The 25271-nt window shown below is 50.7% G+C and overlaps 1 protein-coding gene across 1 annotated transcript; it reads right to left on the reverse strand.

Moving 5' to 3' along the window:
* Positions 1–1677: 1677 nt before the first annotated feature.
* On the reverse strand, positions 1678–9998 carry DPH7 (diphthamide biosynthesis 7). Its single transcript, XM_080630526.1, has 9 exons — positions 9834–9998; positions 9398–9534; positions 8448–8535; positions 7887–7981; positions 6827–6993; positions 6276–6348; positions 5133–5198; positions 4762–4934; positions 1678–3730 (listed from the first exon to the last, which is right to left on the reverse strand). Exons 1-9 carry the CDS (start codon positions 9969–9971, stop codon positions 3147–3149), a joined length of 1521 nt encoding a protein of 506 aa, XP_080486652.1. The 5' UTR covers positions 9972–9998; the 3' UTR covers positions 1678–3146.
* Positions 9999–25271: the final 15273 nt, after the last annotated feature.

The raw sequence follows: 25271 nt of genomic DNA on the forward strand, positions 1-25271 counted from the left end.
TGCACAAAGCAGTTTTCTGCCTCCAGCTGGGGACACGGTACTGTGGGCAGAGGTGGTGTTTTGCCCCTTCCCTCTGGAGACACTTGTGCTCCACTGGCACTTTCCAGAAGGATCAGCTGTGCCACAGGGCCAGAGCTGAAGACAGGGCTGTAGAGCAGCAAGTCCTGCACCCTCAAAGGCCCACACCAACTTGGGTTCAACAATTCACTTTCCTTGCATAAGGGCTGATTAAATAGGAGACTCCTCACCCCTCAGGCAAAGCAAGTCTGGCATAACACATAACTCAAGTGCCCCAGTCTGGGTGCATTGTTGACCCCTCTCCAGCTTTGCCCACCTTGGACTCCTCTTAATCTCATGTGGCAATAAAAAAGCATCACAAAGTTTTAAGATGGAGTTGTAGCCAAAAGCTGTGTCACTACAGGGACATGCCCTGGATGCTCTCACTGAGATTAAACTTCTAAATTGTGCTTCTTCTCTAAATTGAATTTCCTTTGGGATAATAAAGTTGCACATCTTTCCAACATCAGCGTTTGATAGCAAGTTGTCATGCCAATCCCAATAAGCCAACGTGAAGAGCTGAGGAAAACACTAATGCAGAGTAAAAGGTTAGTGACTGCTCAGTTCTAGTGGTGGACTTTCTGGTGGCAGTGCCAGTCCAAATTTAGTGTCCTTTGCAAGTGCTGGTTTCTTACTAGAGAGCCCTGAAAGGCCTCTGGAGCGGTGAAGACTGAACTTAATTTTCATTAACAAATACAAACCAAAACACTGGGTTTTTTAATTTGCCAAACTGTGCTGTTCATTTTCACTCATTTACTGCTCTGAACAGCAGCTCCCCAACTGAAGTAGACGATTTTCAGTGTTGTTGGAGAAATACTGTCCAAAATGAAAGGATGGATACAGGTTAGACACTTGTAATTCTGGATGCAGTTTTCTGACCCTCGTCCAAGTGAAGCAGCACAGTTTAGTGTGATGTCAGTGCAGGCTGTACTGACACTGGTCTCGACACAGGTTTTAGTCATAAGCACCTGCAGCTGTGATTCATGCCTAGGCAATAGCAGGTCATTTTATTTCAAATCCTTTAGTCAAGCTGTGGTGTGCATTTATTAACTGAATGATGACATTAAATATGATTTGCCAAGACATTCAAGGGATAAGAATAGTCTTAAATGGCCAACACCATGGTAAACACTTTCTAGTTGATTCAAAAGATCTGGTTGTAGAGTTGATATAGCTGAAAAAGCTATAGCTGATAAAGCTGAAATAGTGTAACCAGCAGGGCCAGGGCAGTGATCATTCCCCTGTACTGAACACTGGAGAAGCTGCACCTCAAATCCTGTGTTCAGTTCTGGGCCCTCACTGCAAGAGAGACATTGAGGTGCTGGAGCAGGACCAGAGAAGGGCAACAGAGCTGGTGAAGGGTCTGGAGCACAGGTGTGATGGGGAACGGCTGAGGGACCTGGGGGGTTCAGTCTGGAGAAGGGAAGGCTCAGGGGGGACCTTATCACTCTCTGTAACTACCTGGAAGGTAGTTTTCCTCATAAAGAGAGTGCTCAGGCATTGGAACAGGCTGCCCAGGGCAGTGCTGGAGTCACCATCCCTGCAAGTGTTCACAAACCGTGTAGATGAGGCCCTTCATGACATGGTTTAGTGGTGGCCTTGGCAGTGCTGGCAGAAAAGTTGGACTTAATGAGCTTAAAGGGCTTTTCCAACCTGGTTGATTCTATGTGAGGATCATCTGCTCCAATCCCTAGAGAACACTCACTGTCACCACACACCCTGAGCCCAAGCACTGCAGGACAAGAGAAATCACTTCTATTGATTTTATTTTAGAAACATCCAAAAATAGGGTGGTTTTATTTAACAAAAGCTCTTGTTCACAATACTAATACGAATCCCCATGTAACAGTGCTCAAGAATGTTCTCCAAAATACACATTCACCCTTGAACAAGGGGGTTTGAAGCAGCATGATCCTTCCCGGCTGTACCTCGGTTCAGAAGCAGCACTGTTACAGACACATCCCTGGTGCTGGTGTTTCTTTCCCTCCAGACAACTAAATTCTTTAGGACCCTCAAAAGAGAAACCACGCAAGTTAGATGTTACTTACCTAGTTTAAGCTGGTTTTTTGTTTCTAGGAAGATAATAAGAGAAAGTGTTCCAGAATTGGTGTTTTGCCGCTATTTCACAGTGAAAAAAGAAAGCTAATGGAGCAACCATGAGAAACCTGCAGCCATCCCTGGAGGTAGTTAGGGCAACATTGGTAAGATTTTGGTTCCTGTACTCAGTTTGACCTTAAAAGAAGTCAGGAAACAGTGCTTATACTTTTTGGAGGTTTGGATCTTAAAGCTGTTCACCTTTAAAGAACTGAAAGCTCTTGACTTTGGAGCTAAAGATACGTCTTGCTGTGGAGAGCAGGAAGCGTGGCACTGCCACACGGTACTGCTCACTGCACTGGTTCTGCAAGCCAGGCTGTGCTCAGCTCGGAGGTACTCAGCAAGATGACAACCAGGCAGTGAGGCCAGTGGAGGACAATCAGGCTGTGGAGACAGCAGAATCCTTCAGGAAAGGCCCCGTTCGGAGCAAAGCCACTAAACTGCTGCCGGTCACACTGGTCAGTCGGGATTTCCTTCTAGAAAAGACTTTCTCCCTTGGGAAGATCACCATAAGCCCCTGGCTGTGAGCATCTTCTCCAAGTCCATCCCAGCTGGCAGGTTGCACAGCCACACCTCTGCTCGTGGGCTTTTCCAAGACACTCAGGGATCCTCTGAGCACAACACTGTGTTCATCTACACGCAGCAGCGCAGATGGGTTTCGTTTGTGATCGAAGGAGGAGATCAGGATTAAGACATCAACCAGGCAAATGTGAACCAGCCTCAGAGGGATTCAAATACAAGGTACAAACAAGCAGCCGCCGAGAGGAAGGTGTCCTGCTCAGAGTGAGTACAGTAAGGGAAAACTAAATAAATGTGTCTGTTCTTGGCCACAGGCCTCAAAGCAAAGTAAAACCCTAGGAATTCGATCAGCATCAGCCTTGCAAGACTCACAAGCTCAACAACAATACTAGAGAAGCCCAACAGAAATCAGATAGGTCCGAGTGCAGATGTCACTCTTGGCACAGGAGTTTTCCTCCCTCTCTCCCCAGTTCTGGTCAGTGCAAACTTTGGGCTGTTCTTTCAGGTGGAGACCCAGTACTTGTAATCAGGCTCATCTCCCATTTCCACACATGGAGGATGTTGTCATAGAAAGAACAAGTTGCTACAATGCTCATTTCCTTGGGGCTGTCGAGAGATGTGGCTGAATCACCCCCTAGGCCCATGCCTGAGGGTCTCTTGGCTCCTGAGCCAGAACCTACCCCTCGGGCTGGACCGACAGCCAAATCCAAGCTCCCCTTTAAATCAGAGCCCCCAGCCAGCTCAGGAGCGCTGGGCAGCTCAGGACTCCACTCTGCTTTGAGCGGTGGGGCAGGGCCTTCACTCTCCTCATCCAGTATCACATCAAAAGTAGCTGTAGGAGACTCATAAATGATCTTCAGGTTTTGGACCTGCAAATTCAGTCTCTCATCTACTTCCTCTGATCTTCCCACAAGCTCCTCTGAAGACTGGCATGCAGCAGTGGAGTCCTGGGTGGCAGTCAAGGAACCCCTTGGACACAGCCTTGACCAGTCAGCCCCATAGGCCAAGGAATTGTGCAAGACATAGGATGACAGGATGGTGCATTCCTCTGTGTTTTCCGCTTGAAAGAAATAATAACATATGAAATGAGCAGAAATCAAGTTGGGAAATGGTGGCAGCCTGCCCAGAAGCCATTCTAGCATTGGCTGTGTCCTACAGGAAGAATTCTCTGGTTATTCTGTAGGAGCAATGAGGTCCTGCCTCTCCTGATGATTTCTCAGCCATTTCTCATTAGTCCTGATTTTCCCTGGTTCAGTAAGCAGATGGGAGAAGAGGCTTTAACATGCATGAGGATCAAGAGCCTCATAATTCAGAACACCTAATAAGGCTCAAGAAAGCCAAGGCAGCTCACAGGGTGACCTGCACTGAGCCCAAACACACCTGGGGACGTTGCCAGGCCAGGTTCTGGTGGGCAAGAAACTGCAGATGTGTGAGCTTTCAGCATCTGCCTGTGACATCAAGTGGACATCAGGTCCTTCCTCCCCTACACAGGAGAAATGTTATCCTCATTTCACAAGCTGCATATCTGCCCAAGGCCAGGAGAAGCCCAGGGAGGCAACCATTTTATGTCAGGTTGTATTTGTAATGTAAATGAAAACAGCTTTTTAATCATGCAAATACCCTCTGATTCACACAGAGGGCTTATTCGTGCTATTCTAGATTAACCAGACTGCACAGCACTTCCTTGTTGAAGCAACAACCAATCCACCAGCAGGTCAGTAACTTCTGCTGACAGTAAAGCACCACCTGACATGCAGAAGAACCTCTTCGAAACCATCTAGATGAATAAAAACCAGAAGGGTCACATTGACAGCCAAAGCCTTCACACCAAACCAAACAGGCTTTCTGCCCTCAAAGTGAAGTGATGAGATATTAACAGATGAGTAACAACAGTGCCTGTGCACAGCCCATCAGGCCGATATGAGGACAACTCTGGGAAAGCTGGAAGATTTACCTCAACTTGGAATGAAATCTGTGGCTACTAACAACATCTAGATCATTCTGGCAAGCTCAGAGCTGGAATCTCCCCGCTAACCCAGGGGTAGGACAGGAGAGCAACACAAGGGCACCTCCAATCCATGGACCACTCACCCAAGCTCCCACGGCAGTCGAGGATTTTGAAGCCACTCTGCATGCAGGCTGCCAGCAGCACGAAGTCACAAGTTGGGTGCCACTTCAGCCTCCACACGCCACCTTCAACGTGGGTATCTGCCAGTGGCTGCTTCATGTTCCTGGTGTCCCACAGCAGCACGTGCTCATCATAGCTGGAGACAGGTCACAAATAAATGGGCAGACAAGCAGTGATGCTGGTGCAGAGCAGCAAGCACAGGAGAAACTTAGGGAAGATCCCGTGCTCTCCACCACACTGGATTTCTGAAGAGGCCACACCTTGAGCAGCAGGAGCACGTTCAGAGTAAGAAGAGACTGGCCACACTAGTAAAGAGCAGCCCAAAGGGACTTACCTGCCAGTAGCCAGAAGGTTCTCCCGGTGGGGACTGCACTGAATGCTGCACACACCCATGGAATGTCTGCAAAGAGGAACATAGAGCAGAGGGAAGAGATGATTTGAGAAGGGATTCTTCCTTAAGTTTCAAAGGGTTTGAGGCCACATTATTGCGTCAAGGTGTCAGGAAAGGAGAAAAAGGTAAGCTCAAAGTTCAGTCCAGTGAAACACCAAAGCAGAGTTCTCCTACACAGTCCTACAGCCTTTCCAGGGCAAAACTTCTACTCACAGTCTCTCAGCACAAATATTTTCTACTAATATTTGCACCATGAACTGCTGTTCAAGGCCTGCAAGAATTTCAGCAAAGCAGCTCCATTCCCAGGAGTCTTTCCTCCCGACATTACTATTTCCATAGCAATAATCCATAGCATATTTTAAGGTTACATATCAAATTTTACCAGAGCTCTGTATATTGTTTTAATCATATTCTAAAAGATAGCTTATACCACCAGGAAAAAAAAGAGATTAGCTAACGTAAATGAACAGTGGAGAACAACATATTTTCTAAAATCATTCCATAATAAGATATCCAAATTTTACATTCATAGGAATTCCCAAAATAAAAGTGTAAATCAAGATCCTTCTTTTAGAAAGAAACTACATCAGGAGTTGGTTTATTATGTTGAAGGACATGGAGAAGAAAGTTTCAACCTTAAGTTGTCCTGATTAGAGAATCAAAGAAACGTTTGTGTTGGAAGGGACCTTAAAGCTCATCCAGCTCCAACCCCTGCCACGGGCAGGGACACCTTCCACTACAGCAGCTTGCTCCAAGCCCCTGTATCCAACCTGGCCTTGAACACTGCCAGGGATGGGGCAGCCACAGCTTCTCTGGGCACCCTGTGCCAGCGCCTCAGCACCCTCACAGGGAAGAGCTTCTGCCTAAGAGCTCATGTCAATCTCCTGTCAGTTTAAACCCATCACCCCTTGTCCTATCTCTACACCCCCTGATGACAAACCCTAACAGATGTCTCCATTTCCCCAAGGTGGCAGAAACAGGACTCCACTGTCCCTCCATGCTTCTGAATTCAGTGCCTCAGGAAGGGGATGGGAGCATGGTGCGATCACACACACACTGCAGAGTCCAGCCACAGACACCACTCACCTCCGGCTGGTGAAGACAGGAGCCTCTGGCCTGTGCCTGGTGTCCCAGCCCTTCAGCAGGTTGTCATCTCCTCCTGCACAATGAGAGAACATCACTGCCCTGAGCACCCAAACCACCAGCACAGGGCTCTGAGGTAGAGCTGTTAATACAGAGCTGATGCTTTACAGCTCTGGGATCGCAGTGTTGAAGAGACCAAACGGCATCTCAGGCTCACAGTGCTTTTTTCACCGCAGAAGAGACGTGTTAACAACATCCTCACTTTGCTAAGCAAGAGAGACTCTACAAACACTCTGGCTCTTGCACACCACAAGAGATCATCTTTTTTGCCATTACCTAAAGTACAGTTTATAAGGTACAGCTTCTCCTAATTAAACCCAACCATTTCCCACAATCCAGAAGCCTCTTCCCCCAGCAGAGGCCCCACCTCTTTCAAGAGGTGTGATGCCAGCAGCACACTCATCCCTGGAAAGAAAAATCCCAAGAAACACACATCCCTAAACAAGGTGTCCCCACCCCAACACTCCCAAATGAGATTCTCAGCCCTTGCAGACCTGAATACACGATATCCGGGTCCCAGTAATTAAAAGCAGCAATCCAGGCCTCAAATTTGTGAGCTTCCCACTGGTTCAGGATATGCACAGAAGGAGCAGATTCATCTATGGCCAAAAGATTCAGCTTCCCCTCTGAGTCACTGCTGATCACTCTCAAAGGACATCCACTGGAATGGAAAACAGATAAAACACTGGAAATTACTGAAACAATCAGAGATGTTTGATTCAACTGAACATTGACAGAAACTGGTACTACAGCAGAAGGAATGCACAGATTTATACTGTTCTTTAGCCCATCCCATCTTAAAATCATCTATACCAATGATCCCCATTCCCTGACTCACAGCAGGAGCAAACTGCTCATATGAGGGAAAGAAAACAAGCCCTGGCTCTGTCCTTCTCCTAGATGCAAAATCTTGATTTCTCACATGCTTGATATTACATCAATGAACAAATTCCATATGAAGAGGGATTTTATTTTTTCACACTGACACTGACATGGACCTCTCAAAGTCTCTTCCCTCCTCTGGAGTGCAAAAAAATCTTTTATTTCCCTTCTATCACAGACACCGGAAGCACTGGCTGATCCTGACTGCTCCTGCTCTCTTCCTGTGGCCCCCAACACAAGAGGGACGTGGAGCTGTTGGAGCGAGTCCAGAGGAGGCCACAGAGATGCTGTGAGGGCTGGAGCAGCTCTGCTCTGGAGCCAGGCTGAGAGAGCTGGGCTGGGTCAGCCTGGAGAAGAGAAGGCTCCTGAAGGGGAGACCTTAGAGCAGCTCCAGTGCCTAAAGGGGCTGCAGGAAACCTGGAGAGGGGCTTTGGACAAGGGCCTGTAGGGACAGGCCAAGGGGAATGGCTTTAACCTGCCAGAGGGGAGACTGAGATGAGCTCTTAGGCAGAAGCTCTTCCCTGTGAGGGTGCTGAGGAGCTGGCACAGGGTGCCCAGAGAAGTGGCTCCCACAGTAGAAGCCACCAAAGAAAGAGTCATTCAAAGCCCTCAACTTATGCCTGAAAGCATGAAGAATGAACTCCAGTACCAGCCTTTATCTCCCATGCTCACCATTGCTCTCGTCCAGTGGACCAGTCTAAAGACAAAGCCAGACACTGTGCACCGAGATCAACCCTGAAGCACGGCTCCAACATGCAGCTGTTCTTCTACTGGAAAGAAAAGGAATGGTTAAGACTGGGAAGACAGCAGGTATATAGCAACACCTGTACTGCTTACTTCCACTGCCTGTGTTTTCCAGAGACAGATGAGTATATTAGGGTCCCACACTGAAGAAGAAATGAAATGTCCCTACTTTTAGTAACTCTGCACCTTCTGCTACATTTACCACTTAGTCTGTACTTATTCTAAAGTGACAGTTCCCAGGATATGCTTCTATGCCCCTCATCTCCCACCCAGGTGGATAGAGCCCAGCCAGCCTCTCTGGTGCCAATTTGTGGAATTTATGAGAACACTATCAGCAGGCAAAACCAGTGCTTAGAAAGCTAAGCATACTGAGGAAGCCATGGAAACCATGCAGCTTTCCTGCAAGTCTCCACACCCTGCTAATAACACCAGAGATGTATCAATGGACTAAATCCAACTTCAACAGCAGCAGGCGTTACAGCCACCTACCTCGCTTCCTGTCAGGTGGCAAAACTCCACGGCGCCTGTGGAGTCTGCAATGCCAACCATGGGATGTTCTGCAACAGGAATGTGGCACCTAAAAGATCAAGTGAAACAAGTCTTGAATATCCATCTTCCTTGTATTTTAGGTGGAGCACAGGGTCATCACCTTTATTCCAGGATGCACAAGAAGGTACTTGACCAAAACCACAACTTATGAAGAAAACCTCAGGCTCCTCAAGTTCCACATGCATGGAACAGCAACAGAGCTGGTGCAGGGCCTGGAGCACAGTGTGATGGGGAACGGCTGAGGGACCTGGGGGGTTCAGTGTGGAGAAGAGAAGGCTCAGGGGGGACCTGATCGCTCCCTACAACTGCCTGAGAGGAGGATGGAGCCAGGAGGGGCTGGGCTCTGCTCCCAAGGAACAAGGGATGGGACAAGAGGAGACGGCCTCAAGCTGCACCAGGGCAGGTTTAGATGGAGCTGAGGAACAATTCCTGCCCCAAAGGGTGCTCAGGCATTGGAACAGGCTGCCCAGGGCAGGGCTGCAGTCACCGTCCCTGCAAGTGTTCACACTCCTTGGAGACGAGGCCTCAGTGCCATGGGTTAGTGGTGGCCTTGGCAGTGCTGGGGTAAGGGTGGGACTGGATGAGCTGAAAGTGCTTTTCCAGCCTTATAGATTCCATGAATCTCAGATTTATACATATTATATAAACATATTACATATACTATTAAAACAAGAGGCCTGCAGTCTCTGAGCAGCTGCTCATAAGCCAGCACAAGAGCATAACACAGAAATGAGCATGGTTTTTGCTTACAGGAACAAACCAGAGAACACTTCCCTCCAAAAAGCCAGGGACACTTTAATTAACAGACATGACTCTTGCTGCCATACCAACAAGCAAAAGAGATCCCCAGAACAGCAGCCATGCTCCAGTTCCTGCTGGGCCAGCGTTACCATTTGATGTCCAGGATGGCAGCGGTGTCAATCCTCTGGATTTCGGTCAGCGGGATGAAAGGCTGCTCCTCGTTGTAGTGATAGAGGTAGAGGCGCCCAGTGCGGTCACAAGCCCCATTGCTTCCCCGGGAGTCAGTCTGTATCGGAAACAGGAAAGTAACCACAGGTTTACGCTATTTCCTCCTCCCACAGACCTTCCGCACCAGAGGTGCTGCGGGAGCAAGGGCTGGGGGCTCCCGCTTGTCAAGTCCCTCCCTTGCGGGGTTAAAGCCAAGCCAGCCCCGCACGGTGCGGCCACCTCCAGCCAACCCCACTGAGGCGAGCCACGGCCGGGCGAAGGGCGGGAAACCACCGCCGGGCCGGGGGCTGAGGCGGCCGCGAAGGGCGGGAATCGCCGCCGAGCCGGGGGCTGAGGCGGCCGGGGTGCGGGTCTCACCTTGTCGGGCGGGCGCAGGTGGTAGGTGCCGCAGGCCAGGATGCTGTGCCAGCCCTCCACCGGGCACCACTCCACCGCGTCCGCACTGAACTCCGTGTCCACCACCTGCAGCGTCCGCGTCCGGCACGGAGCCGCCATCTCGGGGCGGGCTCATGCTGCAGGGCGGCCCCGGGCACGGCGGCGCAGCGGAACCGCCCCCCGTCTGCTTCCTGGTCACGGGCGGCCCCCGAGCCCGCCCACTCCCGCGGCGGCAGGAGGAGGAGCCCCGCGGGCCTGCCCGGGAGCCCCGGAACAGCAGCGCAGGATTGAGCCGAGCTCCGTCCTCAACCCTTGCGGTGAGGGTTGTCCCTTAACGCCCCAAACGCGGCCTTCCGGCATCTGCCGTGTCCTAAGGGAAGGGGCCTGCGGTGCAAACGCCCCTGAGGCGCTGAACCCAGCCGGGAGAGATCGGCACCGGTGTTCCCTTGGCACCTACCTCCTTCCGCCGCTGTTGCAGCCCTTCCTCACCCCTGTCCTCATCCCGCAGAGATCTGGCTGATGTAGCAGCACTTCCAACGTGTTCCAGACCATGGGGGATCCCGCTGCCTGCCCGGAGCCGCCTTCTCTCGCAGCCCCGTCCCAGGGGATAGTGAGAACCGCGCACTCGGGTTGTGGTGCGCGGCTGATTCACACCATGGTGCTGGTCTCTGCTCCCGTCCTTCCCTCGAGCCTGGTTTGCTGCAGCTCCCCAGGCAGAAGGCTCTGCAGGACCGTGTTTCACAACCCAAGGCTCCCACTGCTGAGTGAGAACCGCCAGCCGAGGACTCCTCTGTTGATGTGTTCCCATGAGCAGCACTACTTTATTGACGCTGAATTTCATCTCCCAGCCTGCCTCATAAAATCCCCCTGCAGTTCCTCACTCAGCCTTTGCTAAATTCTTGCCCTGAACAGCCATGTCAGTGGATGGTCCTGATATGCGGTTTGACTCCACAACTCGTTGAAGTTGTAAAGTAGGTATGCTTTTATTCAGCGCTGAGGTGCATGGGGATAGCTCCTCCAAAGTATGCACACCTCAGTGTCGTTTCCTGCTACATTTATCCTCTAAAGTTACACGTCTATACATATTCATGACCTATCCCTGCTTCGTATTATAATGAGCTAAAAGGTCCTTTGCACATGCGCAGTGCCCCCCCCGTGGTCATGGGCGAGGGTCTGAGGATGCAGTAAATGAGTCTTCCTCTTGTGAGTAGGGGTCTTCAAGATGAAGTAAATGAGTCTTCCTCTTCTTAAACTTTTCACCTCTGGTACAGTTGGACGCCCTAGTAGTCACACAATTAGCTGAAACCAACCATATCTGTAATTCTTCTGTTAGCTAGCAACGATTTAGAACAGGGTGACCTTCCTGCAAAATTTATTGCAGGATGGGCAGGAAAGGAGTATCCCAAGCTAGCAGATGTTTGGGAGGCTCTGTCTTTGAACTAGCTGATGAGTAGAAGGATGGTGTGAAATGTTATACTTTAGAAGGCTAGTGTGAAACAATTAACTCATGTTTAGTGGGGCCCCTAAATTCCATAGACTTATAACGTAGTTTTCTTTCTACAACTTAAGTTAAGCTAAAAAGTACTTTAACTCTGTATTTTCCAGGCACTAGCGTTTCTTATATCAAGCCCCCTGTATCAGTCCAACCTTCCTGATTCATTACTTTTCCCCCAATTATTTTTTAATATAGTGAGCATCCAACTATCCCTCCAACACGAAACCCCCTCCATTTAACTTCATTTAGTCTATGTGACAGTCTGTGTTCCCCCTTTTCCTGTAGCAGCTTTATTTCCTTAAGTCCTTGAGCACAGTCATGATCAAATGCGTTGTGGAAGTTCAAGCACTGTACCAACCAAATCCCTTTAGCCCCTGCTTGTTGGTGCCATTAAAGCAATTCCCATGGAGTTCTGAAGCAGAATCTCCCTGTACTGAACCTGCAGTGACTACATCCCAGTATTTACCCACTGATGGTGCATCTATGAATTTGCTGTGTTCACCTGGCTGGAGTTTGTCACAGCTGCCCTGAAACTCATTTCAGAAGCTGCTGTCACACTTGCTGTGGGTCTCAGGGCAGCAATCCCCATCCCAGCTGGCAGCTTGGCTTGTTCATTCCAGAGCTCCCTTAGAGGCTGCAGGTGGGACCGTGTGTCCTGACAATGTGTTGCTGCTCATTTCATGTGAACTTGAATCTCTCCTAAAGGCACTTCCAGGTCCAAAAAATTCTCTTTTGAGCTCTCCATATGGAAGTATTCCCCAGCTCTTTCCCATGAACACATGTAAACACTTCACTTTTTGCTGCTGGGACCTCAGCTTCAGGTCAGACCTTCTCTTTACCGAGCATCATGTCTGCTGGCAGCTGACTGAGAAGCAGGGAGTGCTCCCAATGTCTTCAAAATGATTCGTGCAAGTTCTATGACTTGAATGTTCTTTATATTCCCATTTCTCATTGCATTATGTTGGGTTTTGTTCGTCTGTTTGCTTCCCCACACAAACATTTCACCTACCAAATCTTATTCTTTCCATCTTTTACACTTAGCACAAGTCCAGTTTATGAAGGATTTCTTTTTACTCTGCAAGCATCCCACACGCTGCTGTTTGGTCACACCAACCACCTTTTGCCCTCAGCTCTGTTTTAATAGGTGGGTTTAATGGGTTTAACATTCATTCTTGGCCTCAGTGTGGTGACTTACTCTGTCTCCATGCCACCCACAAGCGTTTAAGTCTTTTATCTATCCCTTCTACCTTCAAAAATTAAATCACCACCACAGAGGAAAACTGAAGTATAATCCCATGGGTGTGTTAAAGGCTCATATCAAAAGGTTATTGAGCCCTGGAATACATTGTATTTCAGATTTTGTGTTCCTTAAGCCAGCCATGAATTTCACCAGTTTTAATTGTCACTTTTGGATGTTTGGGATTGGTGATAGCACTCTGCTTTGATATGAAGGAGTACCTGGAGGGAAAATATCAGCACTTCATGATGCATTTACATGGTGTGTGCACCCCTCTGTTACAGCCAGCAGCAGTGATGCTGCGGGCTCCTGACATGAGCTGGATTTGACACTTTGCAGCTGTGGCCGAAATCTTTCTCCAGGCTCTCCCAAAGGGTCTGGAAGCCCACAGGGTCCTCCTGGAACTGCCTTACACCAGACATGTTCACCCACTCCCAGTGACTCAAGGTCAACCAGTGTGACACACCAGCAGTCACTCTTTCAGGCCCATCCATCCCCATCAGCTGCACAAGATGCCACATGCATTCCCAACGACACAGGAAGATAGCTGGTGGTAAAGCCATGCCAACAGGACTGCACTGCTTGAATGACCAAATTCCATCTCCCAAAAGCACATGAATCCACAGATCCTCAAGCAGCTTGCCAGAATTCCAGCTTGGAGCCACACAACTGTACAACAGGCTGTGGACGGGCAGAGTACCGTGATCTTCACCCACTTTTCTCATTCTCCACAGCCCCTCAGGCATGCCCACATTTCTCCCTAGAAGTCCTCTGGAGCTCCTGTTCCAAACACATGTTCCTAGATAGGAAACCTTACCCACCAAGCCTTGTTTTGGTCCCCAGGTGAAGCAGGGGTGTGTGCAGAGTACTCCATGCTTCAGAGAACAGAGGAGTAAAAGATGCAGGTTTTGTTCCCTGCAGGAAAAGATTTAGAGTATCTCCTTCAGGACAAGTACTTGAAAGCGGGCTCATTTACCAGGCCTGCTCCAAAATAAATGACCATGTGCTCTAACCCTGTGCTTTTGAAATGCTTGCCTATATGAGGATATCCATTTCACCCTGGATTCTTTAAGAGGGGAAAGGAGAGCCTCATCCTCTGAGAACACAGGCTGTATGAAGCAGAGTTCCATGTTCACGTGTAACTGCTTCCTCTTTGACACACCTTGCAGAAAGGAGAGGTCTCTGTAAGTTACAAAGATCTTCTGCCAGAGTCAGTCACACAGCTTCCCTCGCCAAGCAGGAAAAGCTGTTCTGCAGGCAGGGACATGCCTACTGCAGGGACCTCTGCAAGACTCACCCTGCAGCCTCTTCCCTCCCTGGCACAAGGGCAGGCTGGAGCCAGAGGCTGCTCACTGGAGTCAGATCCTGTCGTTATCACCAAGCCCTTTCAGGATGTCTGAGCAGCTTTTCATTTGGCTGATGGTTTAACAGACCTCTAAGCTAGTGGGCAGCTTCCCTCCCCTTTGGCTTCATCCCTTCCTTCCCTCCCACACTCACTGGGATCAGGATTGCCAGAGGTTCATCCTAGTCTTGCAGTTTTAGTCTCACCCTTCCTTCATCTGCTGCTCAAGAGTAATCTATCAGTTGTCCCACCAGGATGTTACCTGCAGCTTTCCTTGTCCTCATTTCTTGTTGCAGCAACATCACATACATAAGGAGTAGACATTTTCCCTGCTCAGCGCTGCAGAAGTGTTTCCATGCTCCAAGGCTGCGCTTCACTTTCCTAGACATGATTTCTGGCAATGGAAAACTGTCAGGAGAAATGGCAGCCTTTAAAAGGGGAAAAGAAAAGGAAAAACTTCTGCCCTTTTCAGTGGGTTATCTCAAAAAAATATTTGTGTCCCATTTTATATTCGCCAAAACCTCAGTTCATTTGAAGCAAATCACTCAACGTTTCCATAAAAAATAACCCGTTACAGGAAAATGGGATGAGGTCCTGTGTGACATCTTCACACTTCAGGGCATTTTAGGCTGCCTGAACAGAAAGATTACAGTATAACCATGATTCAAGAGCTGCAACTTGACAGAGTCCCTAAGAAGTGACCCTCCAGCAGGAAGCTTCAGAACATTTGTTATTTCCTAGAGATGCTTAAAGGCAAAGTACAAAAACCCACACCAAACCTACAATTAAGAACTTCCTGTGCACATATTGGAATATAATTCTAATTTGAATTAGTGCTCTACACACTCGGATCCTGGACAGCCGACAGGGGGAGCCACAGAAGCTTGGATTCAAATGGACTTTCAGTTGGGAAATTGAGGAGAAACAGCAATGCGAATGGCACCGTTATATAGCTGACTTTCTGCAGAAGAGGCAGAGCTGCAGTTTTCTGTCCTGGCTGTTTGGCTGTGGAAGCAGATGCCAAACATTCGTGCAACTAATCACTTGGATGCTGGGCAGCCGAGAGCGGCTGCCAAAGGCGTTCAACGCTAATGGACTTTTAGTTGGGAAATCGGGAGGCGACAGCAATGCGGAGGGCACCATTGCAAAGCTGACTTACTGCAGAACAGGCACAGCTCAAATTTTTGATCCTGGCTCTTCAGCTGTGGGAGCAGAAGCCAAACATTCGTGCTCTACTCCCTGGCATGCTGGACAGCCGAGAGGTGGAACCGTGGATGTTTGGATTCAAATGGACTTTTAGTTGGGAAATGGAGGAGCGACAGCAATGCGGATGGCACCGTTGCAAAGCTGACTTTCTGCAGAAGAGGCACAGCTCAAGTTTTTTGTCCTGGCTCTTCGGCTGTGGGAGCAGAGGCCAAACATTCGTGCTCTACTCACTGGGATGCTGGACAGCCGAGAGGGGGATCCGTGGATGTTTGGATTCAAATGGACTTTTAGTTGGGAAATCGAGGAGCGACAGCAACACAAATGGCACGGTTGCAAAGCTGACTTTCTGCAGAAGAGGCACAGCTAAAGGTTTTTGTCCTGGCTCTTCGGCTGTGGGAGCAGAGGCCAAACATTCGTCCTCTACTTCCTGGGATGCTGGACAGCCGAGAGCACCCACCACAGGCGTTCAACGGTAATGGACTTTGAGTTGGGAAATGGAGGAGCGACAGCAACGCAAATGGCAGCGTTGCAAAGCTGACTTTCTGCAGAAGAGGTACAGCTAAAGTTTTTTGTCCTGGCACTTCGGCTGTGGGAACAGAGGCCAAACATTCATGCTCTACTCACTGAGATGCTGGCCAGCCAAGAGGGGGAGTCGTGGATAATTGGATTCAAATGGACTTTGAGTTGGGAAATGGAGGAGCGACAGCAACGAAAATGGCACGGTTGCAAAGCTGACTTTCTGCAGAAGAGGCACAGCTTAAGTTTTTTGTCCTGGCTCTTCAGGTCTGGGAGCAGAGGCCAAACATTCGTGCTCTACTCACTGAGATGCTGGTCAGCCGAGAGGGGGAGCCGTGGATGTTTGGATTCAAATGGACTTTGAGTTGGGAAATGGAGGAGCGACAGCAATGCGGATGGCACCGTTGCAAAGCTGACTTTCTGCAGAAGAGGCACAGCTTAAATTTTTTATCCTCGCTCTTCAGCTGTGGGAGTAGAGGCCAAACATTCGTGCTCTACTCACTGCGATGCTGGACAGCCAAAAACGGGTGCCAAAGAGGTTCCATTGTAATGGACTTTGAGTTGGGAAATGGAGCAGCGACTGCAATGCGGATGGCACCGTTGCAAAGCTGACTTTCTGTAGAAGAGGAACAGCTCAAGTTTTTCGTCCTGGCTCTTCAGCTGTGGGAGCAGAGGGCAAACATTCGTGCTCTACTCCCTGGGATGCTGGACAGCCGAGCACGGGTGCCAAAGTGGTTCCATTGTAATGGACTTCGAGTTGGGAAATGGAGGAGCGACAGCAATGCGGATGGCACCGTTGCAAAGCTGACTTTCTGCAGAAGAGGCACAGCTGAAATTTTTTGCCCTGGCTCTTCGGCTGTGGGAGCAGAGGCCAAACATTAGTGTTCTACTCACTGGGATGCTGGACAGCCGAGAACGGGTGGCAAAGAGGTTCCATTGTAATGGACTTTGAGTTGGGAAATCGGAGGCGACTGCAATGCGGATGGTACCGTTGCAAAGCTGACTTTCTGTAGAAGAGGCACAGCTCAAGCTTTTCGTCCTGGCTCTTCAGCTGTGGGAGCAGAGGCCAAACATTTGTGCTGTACTCCCTGGGATGCTGGACAGCCGAGAACGGGTGTCAAAGAGGTTCCATTGTAATGGACTTTGACTTGGAAAATCGAGGAGCGACAGCAATGCGGATGGCACCGTTGCAAAGCTGACTTTCTGCAGAAGAGGCACAGCTCAGGTTTTTTGCCCTGGCTCTTCGGCTGTGGGAGCAGAGGCCAGACATTCGTGCTCTACTCACTGGGATGCTGGGCAGCCGAGCACGGGTGCCAAAGAGGTTCCATTGTAATGGACTTTGAGTTGGGAAATGGAGGAGCGACAGCAATGCGGATGGCACCGTTGCAAAGCTGACTTTCTGCAGAAGAGGCACAGCTTAGGTTTTTTGTCCTGGCTCTTCGGCTGTGGGAGCAGAGGCCAAACATTCGTGCTCTACTCACTGAGATGCTGGTCAGCCGAGAGGGGGAGCCGTGGATGTTTGGATTCAAATGGACTTTGAGTTGGGAATTCGAGGAGCGAGAGCAACGCAAATGGCACCGTTGCAAAGCTGACTTTCTGCAGAAGATGCACAGCTCAAATTTTTTATCCTCGCTCTTCAGCTGTGGGAGTAGAGGCCAAACATCCGTGCTCTACTCACTGGGATGCTGGACAGCTGAGAATGGGTGCCAAAGAGGTTCCATTGTAATGGACTTTGAGTTGGGAAATGGAGGAGCGACAGCAATGCGGATGGCACCGTTGCAAAGCTGACTTTCTGCAGAAGAGGCAGAGCTCAGGTTCTTTGCCCTGCCTCTTCGGCTGTGGGAGCAGAGGCCAAACATTCGTGCTCTACTCACTGAGATGCTGGGAAACCGAGAGCGGGTGCCAAAGAGGGTCCATTGTAATGGACTTTGAGTTGGGAAATCGGGAGGCGACAGCAATGCGGATGGCACCGTTGCAAAGCTGACTTTCTGCAGAACAGGCACAACTCAAGTTTCTTGTCCTGGCTCTTCGTCTGTGGGAGCAGAGGCCAAACATTCGTGCTCTACTCACTGGGATGCTGGACAGCCGAGAGCGGGTGCCAAAGAGGTTCCATTGTAATGGACTTTGAGTTGGGAAATGGAGGAGCGACAGCAATGCGGATGGCAGCGTTGCAAAGCTGACTTTCTGCAGAAGAGGCACAGCTCAAGTTTTTTGTCCTGGCTCTTCGGCTGTGGGAGTAGAGGCCAAACATTCGTCCTCTACTCCCTGGGATGCTGGACAGCCAAGCACGGGTGCCAAAGAGGTTCCATTGTAATGGACTTTGAGTTGGGAAATGGAGAAGCAAGAGCAATGCGGATGGCACCGTTGCAAAGCTGACTTTCTGCAGAAGAGGCACAGCTTAGGTTTTTTTGTCCTGACTCATCGGCTGTGGGAGCAGATGCCAAACATTCGTGCTCTACTCCCTGGGATGCTGGACAGCTGAGAACCGGTGCCAAAGAGGTTCCATTGTAATGGACTTTGAGTTGGGAAATGGAGGAGTGACAGCAGTGCGGATGGCACCGCTGCAAAGCTGACTTTCTGCAGAAGAGGCACAGCTCAGGTTTTTGGCCTGGCTCTTTGGCTGTGGGAGCAGAGGCCAAACATTCGTGCTCTTCTCACTGGGATGCTGGACAACCGAGAGCGGGTGCCAAAGAGGTTCCATTGTAATGGACTTTGAGTTGGGAAATCGGGAGGCGACAGCAATGCGGATGGCACCGCTGCAAAGCTGACTTTCTGCAGAAGAGGCACAGCTCAAGTTTTTTGTCCTGGCTCTTCGGCTGTGGGAGCAGAGGCCAAACATTCGTGCTCTACTCACTGGGATTCTGGGCAGCCGAGCACGGGTGCCAAAGAGGTTCCATTGTAATGGACTTTGAGTTGGGAAATGGAGGAGCGACAGCAATGCGGATGGCACCGTTGCAAAGCTGACTTTCTGCAGAAGAGGCTCAGCTCAAGTGTTTTGTCCTGACTCTTCGGCTGTGGGAGCAGAGGCCAAACATTCGTGCTCTACTCACTGGGATGCTGCAGCTGAGAACGGGTGCCAAAGAGGTTCAATTGTAATGGACATTGAGTTGGGAAATGGAGGAGCGACAGCAATGCGGATGGCACCGTTGCAAAGCTGACTTTCTGCAGAAGAGGCACAGCTCAAGTTTTTTGTCCTGGCTCTTCGGCTGTGGGAGCAGATGCCAAACACTCGTTCTGGGATGCTGGACAGCCGAGAACGGGAGCCAAAGAGGTTCCATTGTAATGGACTTTGATTTGGGAAATCGGAGGCGACTGCAATGCGGATGGCACCGTTGCAAAGCTGACTTTCTGCAGAAGAGGCACAGCTTAGGTTTTTTGTCCTGGCTCTTCGGCTGTGGGAGCAGAGGCCAAACGTTCGTGCTCTACTCCCTGGGATGCTGGACAGCCGAGCACGGGTGCCAAAGAGGTTCCATTGTAATGGACTTTGAGTTGGGAAATGGAGGAGCGACAGCAATGCGGATGGCACCGTTGCAAAGCTGACTTTCTGCAGAAGAGGCACAGCTCAAGTTTTTTGTCCTGGCTCTTCGGCTGTGGGAGCAGATGCCAAACATTCGTGCTCTACTCACTGGGATGCTGGACAGCCGAGCACGGGTGCCAAAGAGGTTCCATTGTAATGGACTTTGAGTTGGGAAATCGGAGGCGACTGAAATGCGGATGGCACCGTTGCAAAGCTGACTTTCTGCAGAAGAGGCACAGCTCAAGTTTTTTGTCCTGGCTCTTCGGCTGTGGGAGCAGAGGCCAAACATTCGTGCTCTACTCACTGGGATGCTGGACAGCTGAGCACCGGTGCCAAAGAGGGTCCATTGTAATGGACTTTGAGTTGGGAAATGGAGGAGCGACTGTAATGCGGATGGCACCGTTGCAAAGCTGACTTTCTGCAGAAGAGGCACAGCTCAGTTTTTTGTCCTGGCTCTTCGGGTCTGGGAGCAGAGGCCAACCGTTTGTGCTCTACTCACTGGGATGCTGGACAGCTGAGAACAGGTGCCAAAGGGGTTCCATTGTAATGGACTTTGAGTTGGGAAATGGAGGAGCGACAGCAATGCGGATGGCACCGTTGCAAAGCTGACTTTCTGCAGAAGAGGCTCAGCTCAAGTGTTTTGTCCTGACTCTTCGGCTGTGGGAGCAGAGGCCAAACATTCGTGCTCTACTCACTGGGATGCTGCAGCTGAGAACGGGTGCCAAAGAGGTTCAATTGTAATGGACATTGAGTTGGGAAATGGAGGAGCGACAGCAATGCGGATGGCACCGTTGCAAAGCTGACTTTCTGCAGAAGAGGCACAGCTCAAGTTTTTTGTCCTGGCTCTTCGGCTGTAGGAGCAGATGCCAAACACTCGTTCTGGGATGCTGGACAGCCGAGAACGGGTGCCAAAGAGGTTCCATTGTAATGGACTTTGATTTGGGAAATCGGAGGCGACTGCAATGCGGATGGCACCGTTGCAAAGCTGACTTTCTGCAGAAGAGGCACAGCTTAGGTTTTTTGTCCTGGCTCTTCGGCTGTGGGAGCAGAGGCCAAACGTTCGTGCTCTACTCACTGGGATGCTGGACAGCCGAGCACGGGTGCCAAAGAGGTTCCATTGTAATGGACTTTGAGTTGGGAAATGGAGGAGCGACAGCAATGCGGATGGCACCGTTGCAAAGCTGACTTTCTGCAGAAGAGGCACAGCTCAAGTTTTTTGTCCTGGCTCTTCGGCTGTGGGAGCAGATGCCAAACATTCGTGCTCTACTCACTGGGATGCTGGACAGCCGAGCACGGGTGCCAAAGAGGTTCCATTGTAATGGACTTTGAGTTGGGAAATCGGAGGCGACTGAAATGCGGATGGCACCGTTGCAAAGCTGACTTTCTGCAGAAGAGGCACAGCTCAAGTTTTTTGTCCTGGCTCTTCGGCTGTGGGAGCAGAGGCCAAACATTCGTGCTCTACTCACTGGGATGCTGGACAGCTGAGCACCGGTGCCAAAGAGGGTCCATTGTAATAGACTTTGAGTTGGGAAATGGAGGAGCGACTGTAATGCGGATGGCACCGTTGCAAAGCTGACTTTCTGCAGAAGAGGCACAGCTCAGTTTTTTGTCCTGGCTCTTCGGGTCTGGGAGCAGAGGCCAACCGTTTGTGCTCTACTCACTGGGATGCTGGACAGCTGAGAACAGGTGCCAAAGGGGTTCCATTGTAATGGACTTTGATTTGGGAAATGGAGGAGCGACAGCAATGCGGATGGCACCGTTGCAAAGCTGACTTTCTGCAGAAGAGGCACAGCTCAGGTTTTTTGCCCTGGCTCTTCAGCTGTGGGAGCAGAGGCCAAACATTCGTGCTCTACTCCCTTGGATGCTGGACAGCCGAGCACGGGTGCCAAAGAGGTTCCATTGTAATGGACTTTGAGTTGGGAAATGGAGGAGCGACAGCAATGCGGATGGCACCTTTGCAAAGCTGACTTTCTGCAGAAGAGGCACAGCTCAATTTTTTGTCCTGGCTCTTCGGGTCTGGGAGCAGAGGCCAAACATTCGTGCTCTACTCCCTGGGATGCTGGACAGCTGAGAACGGGTGCCAAAGAGGGTCCATTGTAATGGACTTTGAGTTGGGAAATGGAGGAGCTACAGCAATGCGGATGGCACCGTTGCAAAGCTGACTTTCTGCAGAAGAGGCACAGCTCAAGTTTTTTGTCCTGGCTCTTCGGCTGTGGGAGCAGATGCCAACCATTCGTGCTCTACTCCCTGGGATGCTGGACAGCCGAGCACGGGTGCCAAAGAGGTTCCATTGTAATGGACTTTGAGTTGGGAAATCGGAGGCGACTGAAATGAGGATGGCACCGTTGCAAAGCTGACTTTCTGCAGAAGAGGCACAGCTCAAGTTTTTTCTCCTGGCTCTTCGGCAGTGGGTGCAGAGGCCAAATATTCGTGCTCTACTCACTGGGATGCTGGACAGCCGAGCACGGGTGCCAAAGAGGTTCCATTGTAATGGACTTTAAGTTGGGAAATGGAGCAGCGACTGCAATGCGGATGGCACCGTTGCAAAGCTGACTTTCTGTAGAAGAGGCACAGCTCCAGTTTTTTGCCCTGGCTCTTCGGCTGTGAGAACAGAGGCCAACCGTTCGTGCTCTACTCCCTGGGATGCTGGACAGCCGAGCACGGGTGCCAAAGACATCCCATTGTAAGGGACTTTGATTTGGGAAATGGAGGAGCGACAGCAATGCGGATGGCACCGTTCAAAGCTGACTTTCTGCAGAAGAGGCACAGCTCAAGTTTTTTGCCCTGGCTCTTCGGCTGTGGGAGCAAAGGCCAACCATTTGTGCTCTAGTTCCTGGGATGCTGGGCAGCCGAGCACGGGTGCCAAAGAGGTTCCATTGTAATGGACTTTGAGTTGGGAAATGGAGGAGCGACAGCAATGCGGATGGCACCGTTGCAAAGCTGACTTTCTGCAGAAGAGGCACAGCTCCAGTTTTTTGCCCTGGCTCTTCGGCTGTGGGAGCAGAGGCCAAACATTCGTGCTCTACTCACTGGGATGCTGCAGCTGAGAACGGGTGCCAAAGAGGTTCAATTGTAATGGACATTGAGTTGGGAAATGGAGGAGCGACAGCAATGCGGATGGCAACGTTGCAAAGCTGACTTTCTGCAGAAGAGGCACAGCTCAAGTTTTTTGTCCTGGCTCTTCGGCTGTGGGAGCAGATGCCAAACACTCGTTCTGGGATGCTGGACAGCCGAGAACGGGTGCCAAAGAGGTTCCATTGTAATGGACTTTGATTTGGGAAATCGGAGGCGACAGCAATGCGGATGGCACCGTTGCAAAGCTGACTTTCTGCAGAAAAGGCACAGCTTAGGTTTTTTGTCCTGGCTCTTCGGCTGTGGGAGCAGAGGCCAAACGTTCGTGCTCTACTCCCTGGGATGCTGGACAGCCGAGCACGGGTGCCAAAGAGGTTCCATTGTAATGGACTTTGAGTTGGGAAATGGAGGAGCGACAGCAATGCGGATGGCACCGTTGCAAAGCTGACTTTCTGCAGAAGAGGCACAGCTCAAGTTTTTTGTCCTGGCTCTTCGGCTGTGGGAGCAGATGCCAAACATTCGTGCTCTACTCACTGGGATGCTGGACAGCCGAGCACGGGTGCCAAAGAGGTTCCATTGTAATGGACTTTGAGTTGGGAAATCGGAGGCGACAGCAATGCGGATGGCACCGTTGCAAAGCTGACTTTCTGCAGAAGAGGCACAGCTCAAGTTTTTTGTCCTGGCTCTTCGGCTGTGGGAGCAGAGGCCAAACATTCGTGCTCTACTCACTGGGATGCTGGACAGCTGAGCACCGGTGCCAAAGAGGGTCCATTGTAATGGACTTTGAGTTGGGAAATGGAGGAGCGACTGTAATGCGGATGGCACCGTTGCAAAGCTGACTTTCTGCAGAAGAGGCACAGCTCAGTTTTTTGTCCTGGCTCTTCGGCTGTGGGAGCAGAGGCCAACCGTTTGTGCTCTACTCACTGGGATGCTGGACAGCTGAGAACGGGTGCCAAAGGGGTTCCATTGTAATGGACTTTGAGTTGGGAAATGGAGGAGCGACAGCAATGCGGATGGCACCGTTGCAAAGCTGACTTTCTGCAGAAGAGGCACAGCTCAGGTTTTTTGCCCTGGCTCTTCAGCTGTGGGAGCAGAGGCCAAACATTCGTGCTCTACTCCCTTGGATGCTGGACAGCCGAGCACGGGTGCCAAAGAGGTTCCATTGTAATGGACTTTGAGTTGGGAAATGGAGGAGCGACAGCAATGCGGATGGCACCTTTGCAAAGCTGACTTTCTGCAGAAGAGGCACAGCTCAATTTTTTGTCCTGGCTCTTCGGGTCTGGGAGCAGAGGCCAAACATTCGTGCTCTACTCCCTGGGATGCTGGACAGCTGAGAACGGGTGCCAAAGAGGGTCCATTGTAATGGACTTTGAGTTGGGAAATGGAGGAGCGACTGTAATGCGGATGGCACCGTTGCAAAGCTGACTTTCTGCAGAAGAGGCACAGCTCAAGTTTTTTGTCCTGGCTCTTCGGCTGTGGGAGCAGATGCCAACCATTCGTGCTCTACTCCCTGGGATGCTGGACAGCCGAGCACGGGTGCCAAAGAGGTTCCATTGTAATGGACTTTGAGTTGGGAAATCGGAGGCGACTGAAATGAGGATGGCACCGTTGCAAAGCTGACTTTCTGCAGAAGAGGCACAGCTCAAGTTTTTTCTCCTGGCTCTTCGGCTGTGGGTGCAGAGGCCAAATATTCGTGCTCTACTCACTGGGATGCTGGACAGCCGAGCACGGGTGCCAAAGAGGTTCCATTGTAATGGACTTTAAGTTGGGAAATGGAGGAGCGACTGCAATGCGGATGGCACCGTTGCAAAGCTGACTTTCTGTAGAAGAGGCACAGCTCCAGTTTTTTGCCCTGGCTCTTCGGCTGTGAGAACAGAGGCCAACCGTTCGTGCTCTACTCCCTGGGATGCTGGACAGCCGAGCACGGGTGCCAAAGATATCCCATTGTAAGGGACTTTGATTTGGGAAATGGAGGAGCGACAGCAATGCGGATGGCACCGTTCAAAGCTGACTTTCTGCAGAAGAGGCACAGCTCAAGTTTTTTGCCCTGGCTCTTCGGCTGTGGGAGCAAAGGCCAACCATTTGTGCTCTACTCCCTGGGATGCTGGGCAGCCGAGCACGGGTGCCAAAGAGGTTCCATTGTAATGGACTTTGAGTTGGGAAATGGAGGAGCGACAGCAATGCGGATGGCACCGTTGCAAAGCTGACTTTCTGCAGAAGAGGCACAGCTCCAGTTTTTTGCCCTGGCTCTTCGGCTGTGGGAGCAGAGGCCAACCGTTCGTGCTCCACTCCCTGGGATGCTTGGCAGCCGAGCACGGGTGCGAAAGAGGTTCCGTTGTAATGGACTTTGAGTTCGGAAATGGAGGAGCGACAGCAATGCGGATGGCACCGTTGCAAAGCTGACTTTCTGCAGAAAAGGAACAGCACAAGTTTTTTGCCCTGCCTCTTCGGCTGTGGGAGCAGAGGCCAACTGTTTGTGCTCTCCTCCCTGGGATGCTAGGCAGGCGAGCACGGGTGCCAAAGAGGTTCCATTGTAATGGACTTTGAGTTGGGAAATCGGGAGGCGACAGCAATGCGGATGGCAGCATTGCAAAGCTGACTTTCTGCAGAAGAGGCACACCTCAAGTCTTTTGCCCTGCCTCTTCGGCTGTGGGAGCAGAGGCAAAATATTCGTGCTCTACTCACTGGGATGCTGGACAGCCGAGCAAGGGTGCCAGAGATGTTCCATTGTAATGGACTTTGAGTTGGGAAATCGAGAAGCGACAGCAATGCGGATGGCACCGTTGCAAAGCTGACTTTCTGCAGAAGAGGCACAACTCAAGTTTTTTCTCCTGGCTCTTCGGCTGTGGGTGCAGAGGCCAAATATTCGTGCTCTACTCACTGGGATACTGGACAGCCGAGCACGGGTGCCAAAGAGGTTCCATTGTAAGGGACTTTGATTTGGGAAATGGAGGAGCGACAGCAATGCGGATGGCACCGTTCAAAGCTGACTTTCTGCAGAAGAGGCACAGCTCAAGTTTTTTGCCCAGACCCTT

The sequence above is a fragment of the Psittacula echo genome (genome assembly GCF_963264785.1).
Source record: "Psittacula echo genome assembly, chromosome: 16".
Lineage (NCBI taxonomy): Eukaryota > Metazoa > Chordata > Aves > Psittaciformes > Psittacidae > Psittacula > Psittacula echo.

What these genes read in the sequence shown, in the direction of transcription:
- DPH7 (XM_080630526.1), bottom strand. Translation starts at nt 9,971, where the DNA reads ATGGCGGCTCCGTGCCGGACGCGGACGCTGCAGGTGGTGGACACGGAG. An exon ending in GCCATCCTGGACATCAAATG is followed by an intron (nt 8,536 to 9,397) that starts GTAACGCTGGCC and finishes TTGATCTTTTAG; the next exon opens with GTGCCACATTCCTGTTGCAG. An exon ending in TCCACTGGACGAGAGCAATG is followed by an intron (nt 6,994 to 7,886) that starts GTGAGCATGGGA and finishes TTTCCATTCCAG; the next exon opens with TGGATGTCCTTTGAGAGTGA.